The sequence below is a fragment of the Rana temporaria genome, assembly GCF_905171775.1.
Source record: "Rana temporaria chromosome 1 unlocalized genomic scaffold, aRanTem1.1 chr1e, whole genome shotgun sequence".
Classification (NCBI taxonomy): Eukaryota; Metazoa; Chordata; class Amphibia; order Anura; family Ranidae; genus Rana; species Rana temporaria.
The window spans coordinates 252,444-276,140 of record NW_024404403.1 but is presented as its reverse complement, the minus strand read 5'-3'; the positions used below and the strand labels follow the sequence as shown (position 1 = coordinate 276,140).

Below are 23,697 nucleotides of genomic sequence, written 5' to 3'. Positions count from 1 at the left end.
GTGGTTGGGGATGGTGGTCAGTGGTTGGGGGGGTGGTGCTCAGTGGTTGGGGGGGATGGTGGTCAGTCGTTGGGGGAGTGGTTGGGGGGTATGGTGGTCAGTGGTTGGGGGGGATGGTGTCAGTGGTTATGGGGGGATGGTGGTCAGTGGTTGGGGGGGTGGTGGTCAGTGGTTGAGGGGGGATGGTGGTCAGTGGTTGAGGGGGGATGGTGGTCAGTGGTTGGGGGGGGATGGTGGTCAGTGGTTGGGGGGGTGTGGTGGTCAGTGGTTGGGGGAGTGGTCAGTGGTTGGGGGGCGTGGTGGTCATTGTTCGGGGGGTATGGTGGTCAGTCGTTGGGGGGTATGGTGGTCAGTGGTTGGGGGAGTGGTTGGGGGGGGATGGTGGTCAGTGGTTGGGGGAGTGGTCAGTGGTTGGGGGGGATGGTGGTCAGTGGTTGGGGGGGATGGTGGTCAGTGGTTGGGGTGGTGGTCAGGGGGTATGGTGGTCAGTGGTTGGGGGGGATGGTGGTCAGTGGTTGGGGGGAATGGTGGTCAGTGTTTGGGAAGGGGGGATGGTGGTCAGTGGTTGGGGGAGTGGTTGGGGGGGTGGTGGTCAGTGGTTGGGAAGGGCGGATGGTGGTCAGTGGTTGGGGGAGTGGTATGGTGGTCAGTGGTTGGAGGGGTATGGTGGTCAGTGGTTGGGGGGGATGGTGGTCAGTGGTTGGGGTGGTGGTCAGGGGGTATGGTGGTCAGTGGTTGGGGGGGATGGTGGTCAGTGGTTGGGGGGAATGGTGGTCAGTGTTTGGGAAGGGGGGATGGTGGTCAGTGGTTGGGGGAGTGGTTGGGGGGGTGGTGGTCAGTGGTTGGGAAGGGCGGATGGTGGTCAGTGGTTGGGGGAGTGGTATGGTGGTCAGTGGTTGGAGGGGTATGGTGGTCAGTGGTTGGGGGGGTTGTCAGTGGTTGGGGTGGGGGATGGTGGTTGGGGGGGGGGGTATGGTGGTCAGTGGTTGGGGGGGGTATGGTGGTCAGTGGTTGGAGGGGTATGGTGGTCAGTGGTTGGAGGGGGATGGTGGTCAGTGGTTGGGGGGGTTGTCAGTGGTTGGGGTGGGGGATGGTGGTTGGGGGGGGGTATGGTGGTCAGTGGTTGGAGGGGTATGGTTGAGGATGGTGGTCAGTGGTTTGGGGGGGATGGTGGTCAGTGGTTGGGGGAGTGGTCAGTGGTTGGGGGGATGGTGGTCAGTGGTTGGGGGGTGGTGGTCAGTGGTTGGGGGGGGGGGTATGGTGGTCAGTGGTTGGAGGGGTATGGTGGTCAGTGGTTGGGGGAGTGGTCGTTGGTTGGGGGGTGGGGATGGTGGTCAGTGGTTGGGGGGTGGTCAGTGGTTGGGGGGGATGGTGGTCAGTGGTTGGGGGAGTGGTCAGTGGTTGGGGGGGGGGATGGTGGTCAGTGGTTGGGGGATGGTGGTCAGTGGTTGGAGGGGTATGGTGGTCAGTGGTTGGGGGGGTGGTCAGTGGTTGGGGGGGGGTGGTGGTCAGTGGTTGGGGGAGTGGTCAGTGGTTGGGGATGGTGGTCAGTGGTTGGGGATGGTGGTCAGTGGTTGGGGGGGGATGGTGGTCAGTGGTTGGGGAGTGGTCAGTGGTTGGGGATGGTGGTCAGTGGTTGGGGGGGGATGGTGGTCAGTGGTTGGGGGGGGATGGTGGTCAGTGGTTGGGGGAGTGGTCAGTGGTTGGGGGGGGGGGTGGTCAGTGGTTGGGGGAGTGGTCAGTGGTTGGGGGAGTGGTCAGTGGTTGGGGATGGTGGTCAGTGGTTGGGGGGGGATGGTGATCAGTGGTTGGGGGGGGGGATGGTGGTCAGTGGTTGGGGATGGTGGTCAGTGGTTGGGGGGGGATGGTGGTCAGTGGTTGGGGAGTGGTCAGTAGTTGGGGGGGGGATGTTGGTCAGTGGTCACAAGTTGCCCCCTCTCTCCTCAGTCACCCAATCACGGGTCGGCAGGCGGTCCTCTCCAGTGGTTCGGGGTTCCTGGTGTCGTCGGACGGACTGATTGTCACCAATGCCCACGTGGTGGCCAATAAGAGAAGCGTGCGAGTGAAGCTGCACAATGGGGAGGTGTATGAGGCCATTGTCCGAGGAATCGATCCCGTCCAGGACATCGCCACCATCAAGATTACACCCAAGGTAGGTGGCCTGACCTCCCGCCAGCACGCCGCCTGTAAGTACAACCACCTGACACCTCTTCTCCGCAGGCCCCTCTACCCACCGTGCCGCTGGGCCGCTCCTCCGACGTCCGCCAAGGAGAATTCGTCGTCGCCATGGGAGCGCCGCACCTCCTCCGCAACACCATCACCTCCGGAATCGTCAGTACAGTGCAACGAGGGAGCCGGGAACTCGGTCTTTCCAACAAGGACATGGACTACATCCAGACCGACGCCATCATAGACGTGAGTGATGACATCATCATTCCACACCCAGACCGACGCCATCATAGACGTGAGTGATGACATCATCATTCCACACCCAGACCGACGCCATCATAGACGTGAGTGATGACATCATCATTCCACACCCAGACCGACGCCATCATAGACGTGAGTGATGACATCATCATTCCACATCCAGACCGACGCCATCATAGACGTGAGTGATGACATCATCATTCCACATCCAGACCGACGCCATCATAGACGTGAGTGATGACATCATCATTCCACACCCAGACCGACGCCATCATAGACGTGAGTGATGACATCATCATTCCACACCCAGACCGACGTCACCATAGACGTGAGTGATGACATCATCATTCCACACCCAGACCGACGTCATCATAGACGTGAGTGATGACATCATCATTCCACACCCAGACCGACGTCATCATAGACGTGAGTGATGACATCATCATTCCACACCCAGACCGACGCCATCATAGACGTGAGTGATGACATCATCATTTCACACCCAGACCGACGCCATCATAGACGTGAGTGATGACATCATCATTCCACATCCAGACCGACGCCATCATAGACGTGAGTGATGACATCATCATTCCACACCCAGACCGACGTCATCATAGACGTGAGTGATGACATCATCATTCCACACCCAGACCGACGTCATCATAGACGTGAGTGATGACATCATCATTCTACACCCAGACCGACGCCATCATAGACGTGAGTGATGACATCATCATTCTACATCCAGACCGACGCCATCATAGACGTGAGTGATGACATTATCATTCCACACCCAGACCGACGCCATCATAGACGTGAGTGATGACATCATCATTCCACACCCAGACCGACGTCATCATAGACGTGAGTGATGACATCATCATTCCACACCCAGACCGACGTCATCATAGACGTGAGTGATGACATCATCATTCTACACCCAGACCGACGCCATCATAGACGTGAGTGATGACATCATCATTTCACACCCAGACCGACGCCATCATAGACGTGAGTGATGACATCATCATTCCACATCCAGACCGACGCCATCATAGACGTGAGTGATGACATCATCATTCCACACCCAGACCGACGTCATCATAGACGTGAGTGATGACATCATCATTCCACACCCAGACCGACGTCATCATAGACGTGAGTGATGACATCATCATTCTACACCCAGACCGACGCCATCATAGACGTGAGTGATGACATCATCATTCTACACCCAGACCGACGCCATCATAGACGTGAGTGATGACATCATCATTCCACACCCAGACCGACGCCATCATAGACGTGAGTGATGACATCATCATTCCACACCCAGACCGACGTCATCATAGACGTGAGTGATGACATCATCATTCTACATCCAGACCGACGCCATCATAGACGTGAGTGATGACATCATCATTTCACACCCAGACCGACGCCATCATAGACGTGAGTGATGACATCATCATTCTACACCCAGACCGACGTCATCATAGACGTGAGTGGTGACATCATCATTCCACACCCAGACCGACGTCATCATAGACGTGAGTGATGACATCATCATTCTACATCCAGACCGACGCCATCATAGACGTGAGTGATGACATCATCATTCCACACCCAGACCGACGCCATCATAGACGTGAGTGATGACATCATCATTCTACATCCAGACCGACGTCATCATAGACGTGAGTGATGACATCATCATTCCACACCCAGACCGACGTCATCATAGACGTGAGTGATGACATCATCATTCCACACCCAGACTGACGTCATCATAGACGTGAGTGATGACATCATCATTGTACATCCAGACCGACGTCATCATAGACGTGAGTGATGACATCATCATTCCACACCCAGACCGACGCCATCATAGACGTGAGTGATGACATCATCATTCTACATCCAGACCGATGCCATCATAGACGTGAGTGATGACATCATCATTCCACACCCAGACCGACGTCATCATAGACGTGAGTGATGACCTCATCATTCTACACCCAGACCGACGTCATCATAGACGTGAGTGATGACATCATCATTCCACACCCAGACCGACGTCATCATAGACGTGAGTGATGACATCATCATTCCACACCCAGACCGACGTCATCATAGACGTGAGTGATGACATCATCATTCCACACCCAGACCGACGCCATCATAGACGTGAGTGATGACATCATCATTCTACATCCAGACCGACGTCATCATAGACGTGAGTGATGACATCATCATTCCACACCCAGACCGACGTCATCATAGACGTGAGTGATGACATCATCATTCTACACCCAGACCGACGCCATCATAGACGTGAGTGATGACATCATCATTCCACACCCAGACCGACATCATCATAGACGTGAGTGATGACATCATCATTCTACATCCAGACCGACGTCATCATAGACGTGAGTGATGACATCATCATTCTACATCCAGACCGACGTCATCATAGACGTGAGTGATGACATCATCATTCTCCATCCAGACCGACGTCACCATAGACGTGAGTGATGACATCATCATTCTACATCCAGACCGACGTCATCATAGACGTGAGTGATGACATCATCATTCTCCATCCAGACCGACGTCATCATAGACGTGAGTGGTGACATCATCATTCCACACCCAGACCGACGTCACCATAGACGTGAGTGATGACATCATCATTCTCCATCCAGACCGACGTCATCATAGACGTGAGTGGTGACATCATCATTCCACACCCAGACCGACGTCATCATAGACGTGAGTGATGACATCATCATTCTCCATCCAGACCGACGCCATCATAGACGTGAGTGATGACATCATCATTCTACATCCAGACCGACGCCATCATAGACGTGAGTGATGACATCATCATTCTACATCCAGACCGACGTCATCATAGACGTGAGTGATGACATCATCATTCTCCATCCAGACCGACGTCATCATAGACGTGAGTGATGACCTCATCATTCCACATCCAGACCGACGCCATCATAGACGTGAGTGATGACATCATCATTCCACACCCAGACCGACGTCATCATAGACGTGAGTGATGACATCATCATTCCACACCCAGACCGACGTCACCATAGACGTGAGTGATGACATCATCATTCTCCATCCAGACCGACGTCATCATAGACGTGAGTGATGACATCATCATTCTTCACCCAGACCGACGTCATCATAGACGTGAGTGATGACATCATCGTTCCACACCCAGACCGACGTCATCATAGACGTGAGTGATGACATCATCATTCTACATCCAGACCGACGTCATCATAGACGTGAGTGATGACATCATCATTCCACACCCAGACCGACGTCATCATAGACGTGAGTGATGACCTCATCATTCCACACCCAGACCGACGTCATCATAGACGTGAGTGGTGACATCATCGTTCTACATCCAGACCGACGTCATCATAGACGTGAGTGATGACCTCATCATTCCACACCCAGACCGACGCCATCATAGACGTGAGTGATGACATCATCATTCCACATCCAGACCGACGTCATCATAGACGTGAGTGATGACATCGTCATTCCACATCCAGACCGACGTCATCATAGACGTGAGTGATGACATCATCATTCCACATCCAGACCGACGTCATCATAGACGTGAGTGATGACATCATCATTCCACACCCAGACCGACGCCATCATAGACGTGAGTGATGACATCATCATTCCACATCCAGACCGACGTCATCATAGACGTGAGTGATGACATCATCATTCCACATCCAGACCGACGTCATCATAGACGTGAGTGATGACATCATCATTCCACATCCAGACCGACGTCATCATAGACGTGAGTGATGACATCATCATTCCACATCCAGACCGACGTCATCATAGACGTGAGTGATGACATCATCATTCCACACCCAGACCGACGTCATCATAGACGTGAGTGATGACATCATCATTCCACACCCAGACCGACGTCATCATAGACGTGAGTGATGACATCATCATTCCACACCCAGACCGACGTCATCATAGACGTGAGTGATGACATCATCATTCCACACCCAGACCGACCTCATCATAGACGTGAGTGATGACATCATCATTCCACATCCAGACCGACGTCATCATAGACGTGAGTGATGACATCATCATTCCACACCCAGACCGACGTCATCATAGACGTGAGTGATGACATCCTCATTCTACACCCAGACCGACGTCATCATAGACGTGAGTGATGACATCATCATTGTACATCCAGACCGACGTCATCATAGACGTGAGTGATGACATCATCATTCCACACCCAGACCGACGCCATCATAGACGTGAGTGATGACATCATCGTTCTACACCCAGACCGACGCCATCATAGACGTGAGTGATGACATCATCGTTCCACACCCAGACCGACGTCATCATAGACGTGAGTGATGACCTCATCATTCCACACCCAGACCGACGTCATCATAGACGTGAGTGATGACATCATCATTCCACACCCAGACCGACGCCATCATAGACGTGAGTGATGACATCATCATCATTCCACACCCAGACCGACGTCATCATAGACGTGAGTGATGACCTCATCATTCTTCACCCAGACCGACGCCATCATAGACGTGAGTGATGACATCATCATTCCACACCCAGACCGACGTCATCATAGACGTGAGTGATGACATCATCATTCCACACCCAGACCGACGTCATCATAGACGTGAGTGATGACCTCATCATTCTTCACCCAGACCGACGCCATCATAGACGTGAGTGATGACATCATCATTCTACATCCAGACCGACGTCATCATAGACGTGAGTGATGACATCATCATTCCACACCCAGACCGACGTCATCATAGACGTGAGTGATGACCTCATCATTCTTCACCCAGACCGACGCCATCATAGACGTGAGTGATGACATCATCATTCCACACCCAGACCGACGTCATCATAGACGTGAGTGATGACCTCATCATTCTACACCCAGACCGACGTCATCATAGACGTGAGTGATGACCTCATCATTCTTCACCCAGACCGACGCCATCATAGACGTGAGTGATGACATCATCATTCTACATCCAACAACCCATAACACTCCCTTTTTTCTCTGCTCCTCCCACTGTACTCTGCTGAGAGCTGTGATTGGCTCTTGTCCATGTGTTTCATATATAGGGACACTAGAGGGACTCCTCCAATCTCATCACCCCCCTCCCCCGTGATCAGTCATGTGATCAGATGAAGGCGGAGCTTCTGTTACACTTTGTTCTTCTGTCTCCTTCCAGGTCGGTAATTCTGGAGGCCCATTGGTCAACCTGGTGAGTACCTACCTCATATATATATATACTCCCCGTATACCCCCTCCTCCACCCCGGGTATATTATATACTCCCCGTATACCCCCTCCTCCACCCGGGTATATATATATACACCCCGTATACCCCCTCCTCCACCCCGGGTATATTATATACTCCCCGTATACCCCCTCCTCCACCCGGGTATATATATATATATATATATATATACACCCCGTATACCCCCTCCTCCACCCCGGTATATATATATACTCCCCGTATACCCCCTCCTCCCCCCCGGTATATATATATACTCCCCGTATACCCCCCTCCTCCACCCCGGGTATATTATATACTCCCCGTATACCCCCTCCTCCACCCGGGTATATATATATATATATACACCCCGTATACACCCCACATATATATATACTCCCCGTATACACCCCACCTCCCCCCCGGTATATATATATACTCCCCGTATACCCCCTCCTCCACCCCGGGTATATTATATACTCCCCGTATACCCCCTCCTTCCCCCCGGTATATATATATATACTCCCCGTATACCCCCTCCTCCACCCCGGGTATATTATATACTCCCCGTATACCCCCTCCTCCACCCGGGTATATATATATATATATATATACACCCCGTATACCCCCTCCTCCACCCCGGGTATATTATATACTCCCCGTATACCCCCTCCTCCCCCCCGGGTATATTATATACTCCCCGTATACCCCCTCCTCCACCCGGGTATATATATATATATATACACCCCGTATACCCCCTCCTCCACCCCGGTATATATATATACTCCCCGTATACCCCCTCCTCCCCCCGGTGTATATATATATATATATACTCGCCGTATACCCCCTCCTCCACCCCGGGTATATTATATACTCCCCGTATACCCCCTCCTCCACCCCGGGTATATTATATACTCCCCGTATACCCCCTCCTCCACCCCGGGTATATTATATACTCCCCGTATACCCCCTCCTCCACCCCGGGTATATTATATACTCCCCGTATACCCCCTCCTCCACCCCGGGTATATTATATACTCCCCGTATACCCCCTCCTCCACCCCGGGTATATTATATACTCCCCGTATACCCCCTCCTCCACCCTGGGTATATTATATACTCCCCGTATACCCCCTCCTCCACCCCGGGTATATTATATACTCCCCGTATACCCCCTCCTCCACCCCGGGATATTTTATACTCCCCGTATACCCCCTCCTCCACCCCGGGTATATTATATACTCCCCGTATACCCCCTCCTCCACCCCGGGTATATTATATACTCCCCGTATACCCCCTCCTCCACCCCGGGTATATTATATACTTCCCGTATACCCCCTCCTCCCCCCCGGGAAAAAATATACTCCCCGTATACCCCCTCCTCCACCCCGGGTATATTATATACTCCCCGTATACCCCCTCCTCCACCCTGGGTATATTATATACTCCCTGTATACCCCTTGTGAAGGATATGCTTCAGTTTAATTCTCCCTGCTAGTAATGCTGTGTGTGTTAGAGGTAACAGGTGATTTCAGGTGTGACTCATTCCTCTGTTGAAATGTTAATGTCCCTTCCTCAGCCAGCTCCCTATTTGAAAGGGTAATTGATCTAGTGTGTTGTGTGAAGAAGCCCTGTGTTTACTGTTTACTGTGATTAGATAAGTGGCTCATGTTAATTATTCTGATTGCTTCATTGTGGTAATTACCTCTTCTATATGCGGGGCCAAGCTGTCTAGATAACGTATTCTGTTACAACTAGTAATTACATTCACTGATGTCATTATCTAAAGAAATGTGTCTTCAGAGTCGGTGCCAAAGTGTCTGCCTAATCATCTGTATGGAAGCCCCAGTGTGTGAAAAGGGGGTGGAGATTTCATTGTTCTTTGATTGAGGATTTAGCTTGTAACCTGCATATATACCAGCAGCATGCTGCCATTAAAGTCTGTCTTGTTCCAGCAGTAAGCTCTGACTCATGTGTGGATTATTGGGCGATTCCAGGAATATTCCTCCTCGTGGGATATTGGGGTGACTTTCTTCATGGGAAGAAGGGAATGTTTAACGGGGATATCATTCTAATACCGTCACAACTGCTGTAGCACTGGTGCTCAGAGTCCGGGGGGGAATCAGAGCCCCATAGGGTCAGCCGCCCCCTGCTCCCTCCGCAGCTGCCGGTTCTCCTCTTTGAGCTTCTCCAGCTCCATCTCCAGTTCATGGAGCCTGGGGGGGTCAGCCCGCTGTGACCTCAGGTGGCTGTTCTCCTCCTCCATGCGGCTTATGCACTCCTCCAGCTCTATGTACTCACGGATCAGATCCTGCTTGCTCATGTCCTGCAGGCTTTCCACGTGGTCCTTCATCATCAGGAACTGGGTGGTGGTGTAAGGGGACACCGGTGGGCCCTTGGCGAACATCTCGGCACGCATCTGGGACGCCCGCTGCGATTCCATCTCCTCCAGTCGCTTCTTCTCCTCCCAGGTCAGCTGGTTATATGACTTCCAGGACCTCTTCTTCTTGGGGGGGTAGCCGGCGGTGCCTCTTTCTGCCCAGCTCCCTCCAGGGCCCCTCCGGCTCATGGCTGTCGCCCATGACCAGCTGACAATGGTGTTCCCTGTTGTCCGTAATAACAGATTGTACCATGAGGACTTCGTAAGGGGTGCCCAATGGTTCTTCCTGACCCAGCTCCTGGGGATCCCAAGCCGAGTCTACACAATGGGCTGCTGCTGGTGGGCGGTACCCAGGTTGAGACCAATTTGACCTGGTGTTGTCATTCATGGGGCAATTTTGCTTGAAGTGACCCAACTGTTTGCATCGGAAGCAGCGTTGTTCGTTGTCCTCCTGGCGTGGATAGCGAGGGCTAGATGTCACCGGTCTGTTAGGAGGTTGGTATCTAGCGGCTGGTGGGTGTGAGGGCGCCGTTGGTCGTGGAGGTTGTACCCGTGGTGTGACCTGGTTTGTCTTGCGAGTATCCGCATATTCATCTGCCAACTTCGCGGCCTCTGGTAGAGTCATGGGCCTGCGATCTCTCACCCAATCCTTGACATCCGTCTGGATGTGATTGTAAAATTGCTCCAGGAGCATTAGTTGCAAAATGTCCTCTGCGGTGGTGGCCTGGCTGCTGTTAACCCAGTTAGAGGCCGACAGGGACAGCTGGCATGCCCATTCCGCGTAAGATTGTTTCGTGGTTTTGCGTGAGTCCCTGAACTTCTGTCGGTGGGACTCTGGGGTTACTGCATAACGAGCCAGGAGCGCTTCTTTAACCCTGGCGTAGCTATGGATATCCTGATCTGGCACGGTCCGGAAAGCATCAGAAGCTTTGCCTGACAGTTTGCCTGACAATATTGCAACCCACTCTCTTCTAGCTATTCGGTGCAGGTTACATTGTCGCTCAAAATCCGCCAGGTAGTTATCAATCTCACAGTCCTTTTCATCAAAAGCTTTAAAAGCGCTAAACGGAATCTTCCTTGCGTCTGCTGTGCTGTACTCACTGTTCGGAGAAGGTGCGGCTGCTTGTTGGACTGCTGCCAGTTTTAACTGTAGTTCTGCGTCCCTTATTTGTTTATCCTTCTGTAGTTCTGCGTCTCTTATTTGTTTATCCTCCTGTAGTTCTGCGTCTCTTATTTGTTTAGCCTCCTGTAGTTCTGCGTCTCTTATTTGTTTATCCTTCTGTAGTTCTGCGTCTCTTATTTGTTTATCCTTCTGTAGTTCTGCGTCTCTTATTTGTTTATCCTTCTGTAGTTCTGCGTCTCTTATTTGTTTATCCTTCTGTAGTTCTGCGTCTCTTATTTGTTTATCCTCCTGTAGTTCTGCGTCTCTTATTTGTTTAGCCTTCTGTAGTTCTGCGTCCCTTATTTGTTTAGCCTCCTGTAGTTCTGCGTCTCTTATTTGTTTATCCTTCTGTAGTTCTGCGTCTCTTATTTGTTTATCCTCCTGTAGTTCTGCGTCCCTTATTTGTTTATCCTTCTGTAGTTCTGCGTCTCTTATTTGTTTAGCCTCCTGTAGCTCTGCGTCTCTTATTTGTTTATCCTCCTGTAGTTCTGCGTCTCTTATTTGTTTATCCTCCTGTAGTTCTGCGTCTCTTATTTGTTTATCCTCCTGTAGTTCTGCGTCTCTTATTTGTTTATCCTTCTGTAGTTCTGCGTCTCTTATTTGTTTATCCTCCTGTAGCTCTGCGTCTCTTATTTGTTTATCCTCCTGTAGTTCTGCGTCTCTTATTTGTTTAGCCTCCTGTAGCTCTGCGTCTCTTATTTGTTTATCCTCCTGTAGTTCTGCGTCTCTTATTTCTTTATCCTTCTGTAGTTCTGCGTCTCTTATTTGTTTAGCCTCCTGTAGTTCTGCGTCTCTTATTTGTTTATCCTCCTGTAGTTCTGCGTCCCTTATTTGTTTATCCTTCTGTAGTTCTGCGTCTCTTATTTGTTTATCCTCCTGTAGTTCTGCGTCCCTTATTTGTTTATCCTTCTGTAGTTCTGCGTCTCTTATTTGTTTATCCTCCTGTAGTTCTGCGTCTCTTATTTGTTTATCCTCCTGTAGTTCTGCGTCTCTTATTTCTTTATCCTCCTGTAGTTCTGCGTCTCTTATTTGTTTATCCTCCTGTAGTTCTGCGTCTCTTATTTCTTTATCCTCCTGTAGTTCTGCGTCTCTTATTTGTTTATCCTTCTGTAGTTCTGCGTCTCTTATTTGTTTAGCCTTCTGTAGTTCTGCGTCTCTTATTTGTTTAGCCTCCTGTAGCTCTGCGTCTCTTATTTGTTTATCCTCCTGTAGCTCTGCGTCTCTTATTTGTTTATCCTCCTGTAGCTCTGCGTCTCTTATTTGTTTATCCTTCTGTAGTTCTGCGTCTCTTATTTGTTTATCCTTCTGTAGTTCTGCGTCTCTTATTTGTTTATCCTCCTGTAGCTCTGCGTCTCTTATTTGTTTATCCTCCTGTAGTTCTGCGTCTCTTATTTGTTTAGAGCCGGTTCACACTGGGGCGATTTGTGATCCGACTTGAAATCGCCTCAAGTCGTCCCAAGTCGTGCTGTCAAGAAAAACAATGCAAGTGAATGGGAGTGGTGTTAATACACACTACTCAAGGCGATCCGACTTCAAAAGAAGTTCCTGTACGACTTCAATCCGACTTGTAGGCGATTCCTACCCATTGATTTCAATGGAAGTAGCTTTCAAGTCTGATCACTGTTCATAGTGAGGCGATTTTACCAGAAGCAGAGAGGAATTTACCCAGAAGCCCCCAGGTACTCTCCTGTCCCCAGGCAGCCCCCACCTTCTTGGCACGGATTACTTTCACTTTCTTAGTACGTTGTCTCTGTTTGCAGCATGGCTGCCAGAGTTAGGAAAGAGGCCCGTGAATAATGAGTCCCTTATAAGGCTGGTAAAAGAGAGACCATGCCTCTACGACAAGAGGGACCCCTTTTACAAGGACCAAATGAAGAGGGACAATGCCTGGCTGGACATTTCTCGCCTGACCTTTGAGGATTGGGGCATATTGTCTGAGACCGACCGCACTGCCAAAAGTAAGTTTAACCTTTTTATTATATGTCTATTTTCCTTGCCTAGGCAGGCTGGTTGTAGTTCCATACATGCCACTTGTTTGCACAGAGAATGGCGGCATGAACTCCCTCTTGAAGACAGCAACAATAGAGCACACTGGCATCAATAGATCCCCTGGCAGGAACAGTATATCCCATGCTGGCAATAGTAGATGCAGACAGGAACCATAGATTCCCCAAAAAAGTAGATCCCTAACAGGAACACTACTTCAAATGACAAGAACAACAATAGATCCCTGATCGGAACACTAGTTCACATGATAACAACAATAGATCCTTGACAACACTAGATCCCTGGCAGAAACAATTAGGTCCCCCAAAAACAATGGATCCCTGATCGGAAAACAAGTTCACATGAGAACAACAATAGATCCTTGACAAAACTAGATCCCTGGCAGGAACAACAGATCCCTCAACAACAATAGATCCCTGATCGGAACACAAGTTCACATGAGAACAACAATAGATCCTTGACAAAACTAGATCCCTGGCAGGAACAACAGATCCCCCAACAACAATAGATCCCTGATCGGAACACTAGTTCACATGAGAACAACAATAGATCATTGACAACATTAGCTCAATAGCATGAACAATAGATCCCCCAACAACAATAGATCCCTGATCGAAACACAAGTTCACATGAGAACAACAATAGATCCTTGACAACACTAGATCCCTGGCAGGAACAACAGATCCCTGATCGGAACACTAGTTCACATGAGAACAACAATAGATCCTTGACAAAACTAGATCCCTGGCAGGAACAACAGATCCCCCAACAACAATAGATCCCTGATCGGAACACTAGTTCACATGAGAACAACAGGAACACTAGTTCACATGAGAACAACAATAGATCCTTGACAAAACTAGATCCCTGGCAGGAACAACAGATCCCCCAACAACAATAGATCCCTGAAAGGAACACAAGTTCACATGAGAACAACAATAGATCCTTGACAAAACTAGATCCCTGATCGGAACACAAGTTCACATGAGAACAACAATAGATCCTTGACAAAACTAGATCCCTGGCAGGAACAACAGATCCCCCAACAACAATAGATCCCTGATCGGAACACAAGTTCACATGAGAACAACAATAGATTCTTGACAACACTAGATCCCTGGCAGGAACAACAGATCCCTCAACAACAATAGATCCCTGATTGGAACACAAGTTCACATGAGAACAACAATAGATCCTTGACAAAACTAGATCCCTGGCAGGAACAACAGATCCCTCAACAACAATAGATCCCTGATCGGAACACAAGTTCACATGAGAACAACAATCGATCCTTGACAACACTAGATCCCTGATCGGAACACAAGTTCACATGAGAACAACAATAGATCTTTGACAAAACTAGATCCCTGGCAGGAACAACATATCCCCCAACAACAATAGATCCCTGATGGGAACACAAGTTCACATGAGAACAACAATAGATCCTTGACAAAACTAGATCCCTGGCAGGAACAACATATCCCCCAACAATAATAGATCCCTGATATATTGTAACACACAGAGAGCATTTTAGACACAGGAAAACAGGGAACAGGGAAGAAGAAATCAAACAGGAAGAAGAATGATGTCAGAAGAGCTTAGTAGCTCTGATTGGCCATTTCTGACATTCCCTGTCCTGGAGGCGATTTATAAATCGCCCCAGATCGCCTCAGGTCGCCCTGTGGTTCACATTCAAGTCGTGTCGGAATCGCCTCTGGAAGTCGCGCTGGAAGTCGGATCGCCCCAGTGTGAACCGGCTCTTAGCCTCCTGTAGCTCTGCGTCTCTTATTTGTTTATCCTCCTGTAGTTCTGCGTCTCTTATTTGTTTATCCTTCTGTAGTTCTGCGTCTCTTATTTGTTTATCCTCCTGTAGCTCTGCGTCTCTTATTTGTTTATCCTCCTGTAGCTCTGCGTCTCTTATTTGTTTATCCTTCTGTAGTTCTGCGTCTCTTATTTGTTTATCCTTCTGTAGTTCTGCGTCTCTTATTTGTTTATCCTTCTGTAGTTCTGCGTCTCTTATTTCTTTATCCTTCTGTAGTTCTGCGTCTCTTATTTGTTTAGCCTTCTGTAGTTCTGCATCTCTTATTTGTTTATCCTTCTGTAGCTCTGCATCTCTTATTTGTTTATCCTTCTGTAGCTCTGCGTCTCTTATTTGTTTATCCTCCTGTAGTTCTGCGTCTCTTATTTCTTTATCCTTCTGTAGTTCTGCGTCTCTTATTTGTTTATCCTTCTGTAGTTCTGCGTCTCTTATTTGTTTATCCTTCTGTAGCTCTGCGTCTCTTATTTGTTTATCCTCCTGTAGTTCTGCGTCTCTTATTTGTTTAGCCTTCTGTAGCTCTGCGTCTCTTATTTGTTTAGCCTTCTGTAGCTCTGCGTCTCTTATTTGTTTAGCCTCCTGTAGTTCTGCGTCTCTTATTTGTTTATCCTTCTGTAGTTCTGCGTCTCTTATTTGTTTATCCTTCTGTAGTTCTGCGTCTCTTATTTGTTTATCCTTCTGTAGTTTTGCGTCTCTTATTTGTTTATCCTTCTGTAGTTCTGCGTCTCTTATTTGTTTATCCTTCTGTAGTTCTGCGTCTCTTATTTGTTTATCCTCCTGTAGTTTTGCGTCTCTTATTTGTTTATCCTTCTGTAGTTCTGCGTCTCTTATTTGTTTATCCTTCTGTAGTTCTGCGTCTCTTATTTGTTTATCCTCCTGTAGTTCTGCGTCTCTTATTTGTTTATCCTTCTGTAGTTCTGCGTCCCTTATTTGTTTATCCTCCTGTAGTTCTGCGTCTCTTATTTGTTTATCCTTCTGTAGCTCTGCGTCTCTTATTTGTTTATCCTTCTGTAGCTCTGCGTCTCTTATTTGTTTATCCTCCTGTAGTTCTGCGTCTCTTATTAGCCTCCTGTAGCTCTGCGTCCCTTATTTGTTTATCCTTCTGTAGTTCAGCGTCTCTTATTTGTTTATCCTCCTGTAGCTCTGCGTCTCTTATTTGTTTATCCTTCTGTAGTTCTGCGTCTCTTATTTGTTTATCCTTCTGTAGCTCTGCGTCTCTTATTTGTTTATCCTTCTGTAGTTCTGCGTCTCTTATTTGTTTATCCTTCTGTAGTTCTGCGTCTCTTATTTGTTTAGCCTTCTGTAGTTCTGCGTCTCTTATTTGTTTATCCTCCTGTAGTTCTGCGTCTCTTATTTGTTTAGCCTCCTGTAGTTCTGCGTCTCTTATTTGTTTAGCCTTCTGTAGTTCTGCGTCTCTTATTTGTTTATCCTTCTGTAGTTCTGCGTCTCTTATTTGTTTATCCTTCTGTAGTTCTGCGTCTCTTATTTGTTTATCCTTCTGTAGCTCTGCGTCTCTTATTTGTTTATCCTTCTGTAGCTCTGCGTCTCTTATTTCTTTATCCTTCTGTAGCTCTGCGTCTCTTATTTCTTTATCCTTCTGTAGTTCTGCGTCTCTTATTTGTTTATCCTCCTGTAGTTCTGCGTCTCTTATTTGTTTATCCTTCTGTAGCTCTGCGTCTCTTATTTGTTTAGCCTTCTGTAGTTCTGCGTCTCTTATTTGTTTATCCTTCTGTAGCTCTGCGTCTCTTATTTGTTTAGCCTTCTGTAGTTCTGCGTCTCTTATTTGTTTATCCTTCTGTAGCTCTGCGTCTCTTATTTCTTTATCCTTCTGTAGTTCTGCGTCTCTTATTTCTTTATCCTTCTGTAGTTCTGCGTCTCTTATTTGTTTATCCTTCTGTAGCTCTGCGTCTCTTATTTGTTTATCCTCCTGTAGCTCTGCGTCTCTTATTTGTTTATCCTCCTGTAGTTCTGCGTCTCTTATTTCTTTATCCTTCTGTAGTTCTGCGTCTCTTATTTGTTTATCCTCCTGTAGTTCTGCGTCTCTTATTTGTTTATCCTTCTGTAGCTCTGCGTCTCTTATTTGTTTATCTTCCTGTAGTTCTGCGTCTCTTATTTGTTTATCCTTCTGTAGCTCTGCGTCTCTTATTTGTTTATCCTCCTGTAGTTTTGCGTCTCTTATTTGTTTATCCTTCTGTAGTTCTGCGTCTCTTATTTGTTTATCCTTCTGTAGTTCTGCGTCTCTTATTTGTTTAGCCTCCTGTAGTTCTGCGTCTCTTATTTGTTTATCCTTCTGTAGTTCTGCGTCTCTTATTTGTTTATCCTTCTGTAGCTCTGCGTCTCTTATTTGTTTATCCTTCTGTAGCTCTGCGTCTCTTATTTGTTTATCCTTCTGTAGTTCTGCGTCTCTTATTAGCCTCCTGTAGCTCTGCGTCTCTTATTTGTTTATCCTCCTGTAGCTCTGCGTCTCTTATTTGTTTAGCCTCCTGTAGTTCTGCGTCTCTTATTAGCCTTCTGTAGTTCTGCGTCTCTTATTTGTTTATCCTCCTGTAGCTCTGCGTCTCTTATTTGTTTATCCTTCTGTAGTTCTGCGTCTCTTACTTGTTTATCCTTCTGTAGTTCTGCGTCTCTTATTAGCCTCCTGTAGCTCTGCGTCTCTTATTTGTTTATCCTTCTGTAGTTCTGCGTCTCTTATTTGTTTATCCTTCTGTAGCTCTGCGTCTCTTATTTGTTTATCCTTCTGTAGCTCAGCGTCTCTTATTTGTTTATCCTCCTGTAGCTCTGCGTCTCTTATTTGTTTATCCTCCTGTAGCTCTGCGTCTGTTATTTGTTTATCCTTCTGTAGTTCTGCGTCTCTTATTTGTTTAGCCTCCTGTAGTTCTGCGTCTCTTATTTGTTTATCCTTCTGTAGTTCTGCGTCTCTTATTTGTTTATCCTTCTGTAGTTCTGCGTCTCTTATTTGTTTATCCTTCTGTAGTTCTGCGTCTCTTATTTGTTTATCCTTCTGTAGTTCTGCGTCTCTTATTTGTTTATCCTTCTGTAGCTCAGCGTCTTATTTGTTTATCCTTCTGTAGCTCTGCGTCTCTTATTTCTTTATCCTTCTGTAGCTCTGCGTCTCTTATTTCTTTATCCTTCTGTAGTTCTGCGTCTCTTATTTGTTTATCCTCCTGTAGTTCTGCGTCTCTTATTTGTTTATCCTTCTGTAGCTCTGCGTCTCTTATTTGTTTAGCCTTCTGTAGCTCTGCGTCTCTTATTTGTTTAGCCTCCTGTAGCTCTGCGTCTCTTATTTGTTTATCCTTCTGTAGTTCTGCGTCTCTTATTTGTTTAGCCTTCTGTAGTTCTGCGTCTCTTATTTGTTTATCCTTCTGTAGTTCTGCGTCTCTTATTTGTTTAGCCTTCTGTAGTTCTGCGTCTCTTATTTGTTTATCCTCCTGTAGTTCTGCGTCTCTTATTTGTTTATCCTTCTGTAGTTCTGCGTCTCTTATTTGTTTAGCCTTCTGTAGTTCTGCGTCTCTTATTTGTTTATCCTTCTGTAGTTCTGCGTCTCTTATTTGTTTAGCCTTCTGTAGTTCTGCGTCTCTTATTTGTTTATCCTCCTGTAGTTCTGCGTCTCTTATTTGTTTATCCTCCTGTAGCTCTGCGTCTCTTATTTGTTTAGCCTCCTGTAGTTCTGCGTCTCTTATTTGTTTATCCTCCTGTAGCTCTGCGTCTCTTATTTGTTTAGCCTCCTGTAGTTCTGCGTCTCTTATTTGTTTATCCTTCTGTAGCTCTGCGTCTCTTATTTGTTTATCCTTCTGTAGCTCTGCGTCTCTTATTTGTTTATCCTTCTGTAGTTCTGCGTCTCTTATTTGTTTAGCCTCCTGTAGCTCTGCGTCTCTTATTTGTTTATCCTTCTGTAGCTCTGCGTCTCTTATTTCTTTATCCTTCTGTAGCTCTGCGTCTCTTATTTGTTTATCCTTCTGTAGCTCTGCGTCTCTTATTTGTTTATCCTCCTGTAGCTCTGCGTCTCTTATTTGTTTATCCTCCTGTAGCTCTGCGTCTCTTATTTGTTTAGCCTTCTGTAGTTCTTCGTCTCTTATTTGTTTAGCCTCCTGTAGTTCTGCGTCCCTTATTTCTTTAGCCTCCTTCGCTAACAGGTCCATCACTCTCAGCACCACATCCGCCGTTGGGTTTGGACCGAACCATGCTAGCTTCTCTCTCATTAGCTTGTTGGCTGGCGATTCCTCTTCCTGAATCACTGGTGTCTCCATCTCTTGTACTGCTGGCGTTGCTGCAATCACCTTCTCCTGGTCTATCTCCATTGATTCTGCTATGATGACCCGCTTGGTTTTGTTGCTAGCAATCCTTCCACGAACTTCCAGTAGTTCTTCCAGTGTCTGCTTGGAATCCGGATGTAAAGGAGAGTAGAAGGGAAAATCCCGCTGCTGCCAACCAGTTGTGACGGTAGTAGATTGATATCCCCGTCAAACATTCCCTTCTTCCCATAAAGAAAATCACCCAATATTCCACGAGGAGGAATATTCCTGGGATCGCCCAATAATCCACACATGAGACAAGCTTACTGCTGGAACAAGACAGACTTTAATGGCAGCATGCTGCTGGTATATATGCAGGTTACAAGCTAAATCCTCAATCAAAGAACAATGAAATCTCCACCCCCTTTTCACACACTGGGGCTTCCATACAGATGATTAGGCAGACACTTCGGCGCCGACTCTGAAGACACATTTCTTTAGATAATGACATCAGTGAAGGTAATTACTAGTTGTAACATAATACATTATCTAGACAGCTTGGCCCCGCATATAGAAGAGGTAATTACCACAATGAAGCAATCAGAATAATTAACATGAGCCACTTCTAATCATTTCAACAGTCTGTTACACAGAGGAATGAGTCACACATGAAATCACCTTTTACCTCTAACACACACAGCATTACTAGCAGGGAGAATTAAACTGAAGCATATCCTTCACACCCCTCCTCCACCTCATATATATATATATATATATATATATATATATATATATATATATATATATACTCCCCGTATACCCCCTCCTCCACCCCGGGTATATTATATACTCCGAACCCCCCCCCCCCCCCCCCTTATTTATAACATTCTTCATCCCTCCTGTATATTACACTCATCACAATCAGACTCTCCCCTCCTGTGGCAGCCAATCAGACTCTCTCTCTGTGTCTCAGGACGGCGAGGTGATCGGAATTAACACCCTGAAGGTGACGGCCGGAATTTCCTTCGCCATTCCCTCCGACCGAGTGCGGGATTTCCTCCAACAGGAAGAGAAGAAGACTCAGAGTAAGGAGGGGGAGGGGCATCACCTAGGTGTGTCCGATATACTCCGCCCACACTGAGTGCAGGGGTCACTGTATGGGAGGTGTTACTGTATCCAGGTAGATTGGGGGGGGGGTGAAGTATAGATCCTGGGGGGAGGGGTGTGATCATATCTTGAGGGAGGGGGTGGAGTCAGGTTGTAATCATGTGACGGTGGCATTTCTTCCGCAGGTTCCTGGTTCAAGAAGTCGGAGGTGCAGCAGAAGTACATCGGGATCACAATGCTGACCCTCACCCCGAGGTATGATGGGAGGTCACATGACTGAGAGACATCTACAATATGATCCCCCATGTCCCCTCCTGGTCACATGGTGGTGTCTCTGCTATGACAGGGATTGCCCTGCCCCTATTCCCCCCCATGTCCCCTCCTTCTGGTCACATGGTGGTGTCTCTGCTATTAGAGAGATTGCCCCGCCCCTATTCCCCCCATGTCCCCTCCTTCTGGTCACATGGTGGGGTCTCTGCTATGACAGGGATTGCCCCGCCCCTATTTCCTCATGTCCCCTCCTTCTGGTCACATGGGCGGGGTCCCTGCTATGACAGGGATTGCCCCGCCCCTATTCCCTCATGTCCCCTCCTCCTGGTCACATGGTGGTGTCTCTGCTATCACAGGGATTGCCCCGCCCCTATTCCCTCATGTCCCCTCCTTCTGGTCACATGGTGGTGTCTCTGCTATCACAGGGATTGCCCCGCCCCTATTCCCTCATGTCCCCTCCTTCTGGTCACATGGTGGTGTCCCTGCTATCACAGGGATTGCCCCGCCCCTATTCCCTCATGTCCCCTCCTCCTGGTCACATGGGTGGGGTCTTCTTGATTGCTCTAGGGCGGGGATCTTCAATCTTCGGCCCTCACATCCCATGAGGTCTTGTGAAACTCTGATAGTCACAGACATGATGGGAATTGAAGTTTGGGGGCCGTAGTTTGAAGACCCCTGCTCTAGGGGTTGATGATATCATTTGGGGGCGGGCCCTTCTTGCTGGGCGGTTCTAATGACATGTTTCTGTGTAGGATTCTGGCTGACATGAAGTTCCGGGACCCGACCTTCCCTGACGTCTCTCATGGTGTTCTCATCCACAGTGTCATCATCGGCTCCCCGGCCCACCAGTGAGTTCAACAGGGTCCTTTCTTCCCTGGGGGGGGTCCTTTCTTCCCTGTGGGGGGGTCCCTTTTATCCCTGTGGGGGGGTCCCTTTTATCCCTGTGGGGGGGTCCCTTTCATCCCTGTGGGGGGGTCCCTTTCATTCCTGTGGGGGGGTCCCTTTCATTCCTGTGGGGGGGTCCTTTTATCCCTGTGGGGGGGTCCTTTTATCCCTGTGGGGGGGTCCCTTTTATCCCTGTGGGCGGGGTCCTTTCTTCCCTGTGGGCGGGGTCCTTTCTTCCCTGCGGGGGGTCGTTTCTTCCCTGTGGGGGGGTCTTTTCTTCCCTGTGGGGGGGTCTTTTCTTCCCTGTGGGGGGGGTCTTTTCTTCCCTGTGGGGGGGGGTCTTTTCTTTCCTGTGGGGGGGGGGCTTTTCTTCCCTGTAGGGGGGGTCCTTTCTTCCTTGTAGGGGGGTCCTTTCTTCCTCTCTTGCCCCTCCCGGTGGGGAGGGCAGGTCTGGTGGGCACACTGACTCCTCCCATTTCTCTTGCGTTTCCTTAGAGCCAGCCTAAAGCCCGGTGACATCATCCTGGAGATAAACGCCCACAAGGCGGTGACCGCTGAGGATGTCTTTGACGCTGTGAACAGCCAACCAAAACTCGCCATGATTGTCCGGCGAGGGTACGAGACCCTGATGGTCAATGTCATCCCAGAGCCGGTGGAATGATTGGAGGGCGTGTATCATGTGATCAGCGCCCCCTCCCCCACGAGGACTCGGGGGTCAGTGGAGGGAGACGAGAGCTCAGCGGCACATCCGTGTCCGATTATTGGACAGAACACTGACCTGGAATCCTGACCATTGTGGGCCCTCAGGAGGCTTCAATCGCCGCCATGGTGGGATGGATGGGAGATTTGGGGGGGGGGGGTCCATGTTGGGTGAATGACCCCGTTCTATGACCCCGCCATTCAGAATGTAAGTGGATTCCGCCATCATCATCCAGGGTCATGTGATGTCTACAGGCTCCGCCTCTGAGGTGCAATTTTTCTTCAGAACTCTGTAGAAAGCCCCGCCTTCATCAATAAATACAACCAATGAGAAGCTTCCTCTGCGTCTCCCTGATATTAGCCTGCACTGCGAGGTTCCACACCTGGGAACTTCTGAACGTGTGAATTCCCTGAGAATGGGGGAAGGGCTGTGGGAGGGGCAAATAGTAGCCTGCATATTGCCCCGCAGGGAATGGTGAGTGTGGAAAAATTGTGCGAACAGTGGGAGGGGCTTAAAATGTATTTCTTTGTACAGAGTCCTGGGATCAGAAGTATGTCTGGGTCAGGGGTGGGTAACGTACAGAGTGCCGGGGTCAGGGGTGGGTAAGGTACAGAGTGTCGGGGTCAGGGGTGGGTAACGTACAGAGTGCCGGGGTCAGGGGTGGGTAACGTACAGAGTGCCGGGGTCAGGGGTGGGTAATGTACAGAGTGCCGGGGTCAGGGGTGGGTAACATACAGAGTGCCGGGGTCAGAAGTATGTAACGTACAGAGTGCTGTAGTCAGGGGTGGGTAATGTACAGAGTGTCGGGGCAGGGGTGGCTCGGTCTGTTCCCCCTCCCCTCCTCACCTCCCTCACCCGCTCTGTATGATATACATTGTAATGGAATGGCCCGTGATACCCAGAGACTTTTGAAGGGTGAGGGGTACTCCTGTGCCAGCTTCACTAATGATATCTCGGATTACATGAGATGGGACAGTAATGATAATTCAGGTATTGCAGAATATCTTGGAATATTACAGGTGGTTAATTCTGAACCCAACAGGTCAATAGCAGAGTGACTCATTCATGTGGGGACACATAGATTGTTGAGGTGTTAATTAAGTCTGGCTCCTAGGATATTTCATGGTGCTAGGCTAACTAGCCCTGTATTGTGTGAAAGTTCTATTGATGATAATGTGTGTTGTGAGTAACACCCTCCAACAGTCCTGATGTCCGCTATAGTAATTGATTCATGTAGATTCGGTGCCAGAATGTCTGTATGGGATGTGGATTGAGGGGGACTCGTTTGGGAGCTCCCATTGTGTGATGTTGTGGGTGGAGTGTGTCATTGTCCCTGTGATTACTGCAGC

The 23,697-nt window shown here is 48.6% G+C and overlaps 1 protein-coding gene across 1 annotated transcript; it reads left to right on the top strand.

The window, feature by feature from the left end:
* Positions 1-1,947: 1,947 nt before the first annotated feature.
* HTRA2 (HtrA serine peptidase 2) lies at positions 1,948-22,685 on the top strand (the record flags this gene model as incomplete). Its single annotated transcript, XM_040334017.1, has 7 exons — positions 1,948-2,152; positions 2,221-2,415; positions 7,746-7,778; positions 20,360-20,471; positions 20,679-20,748; positions 21,516-21,611; positions 22,144-22,685. Coding segments are annotated over 7 exons (877 nt in total), but the record flags the coding sequence as incomplete, so codon positions are not given.
* Between the last annotated feature and the right edge of the window lie 1,012 nt (positions 22,686-23,697).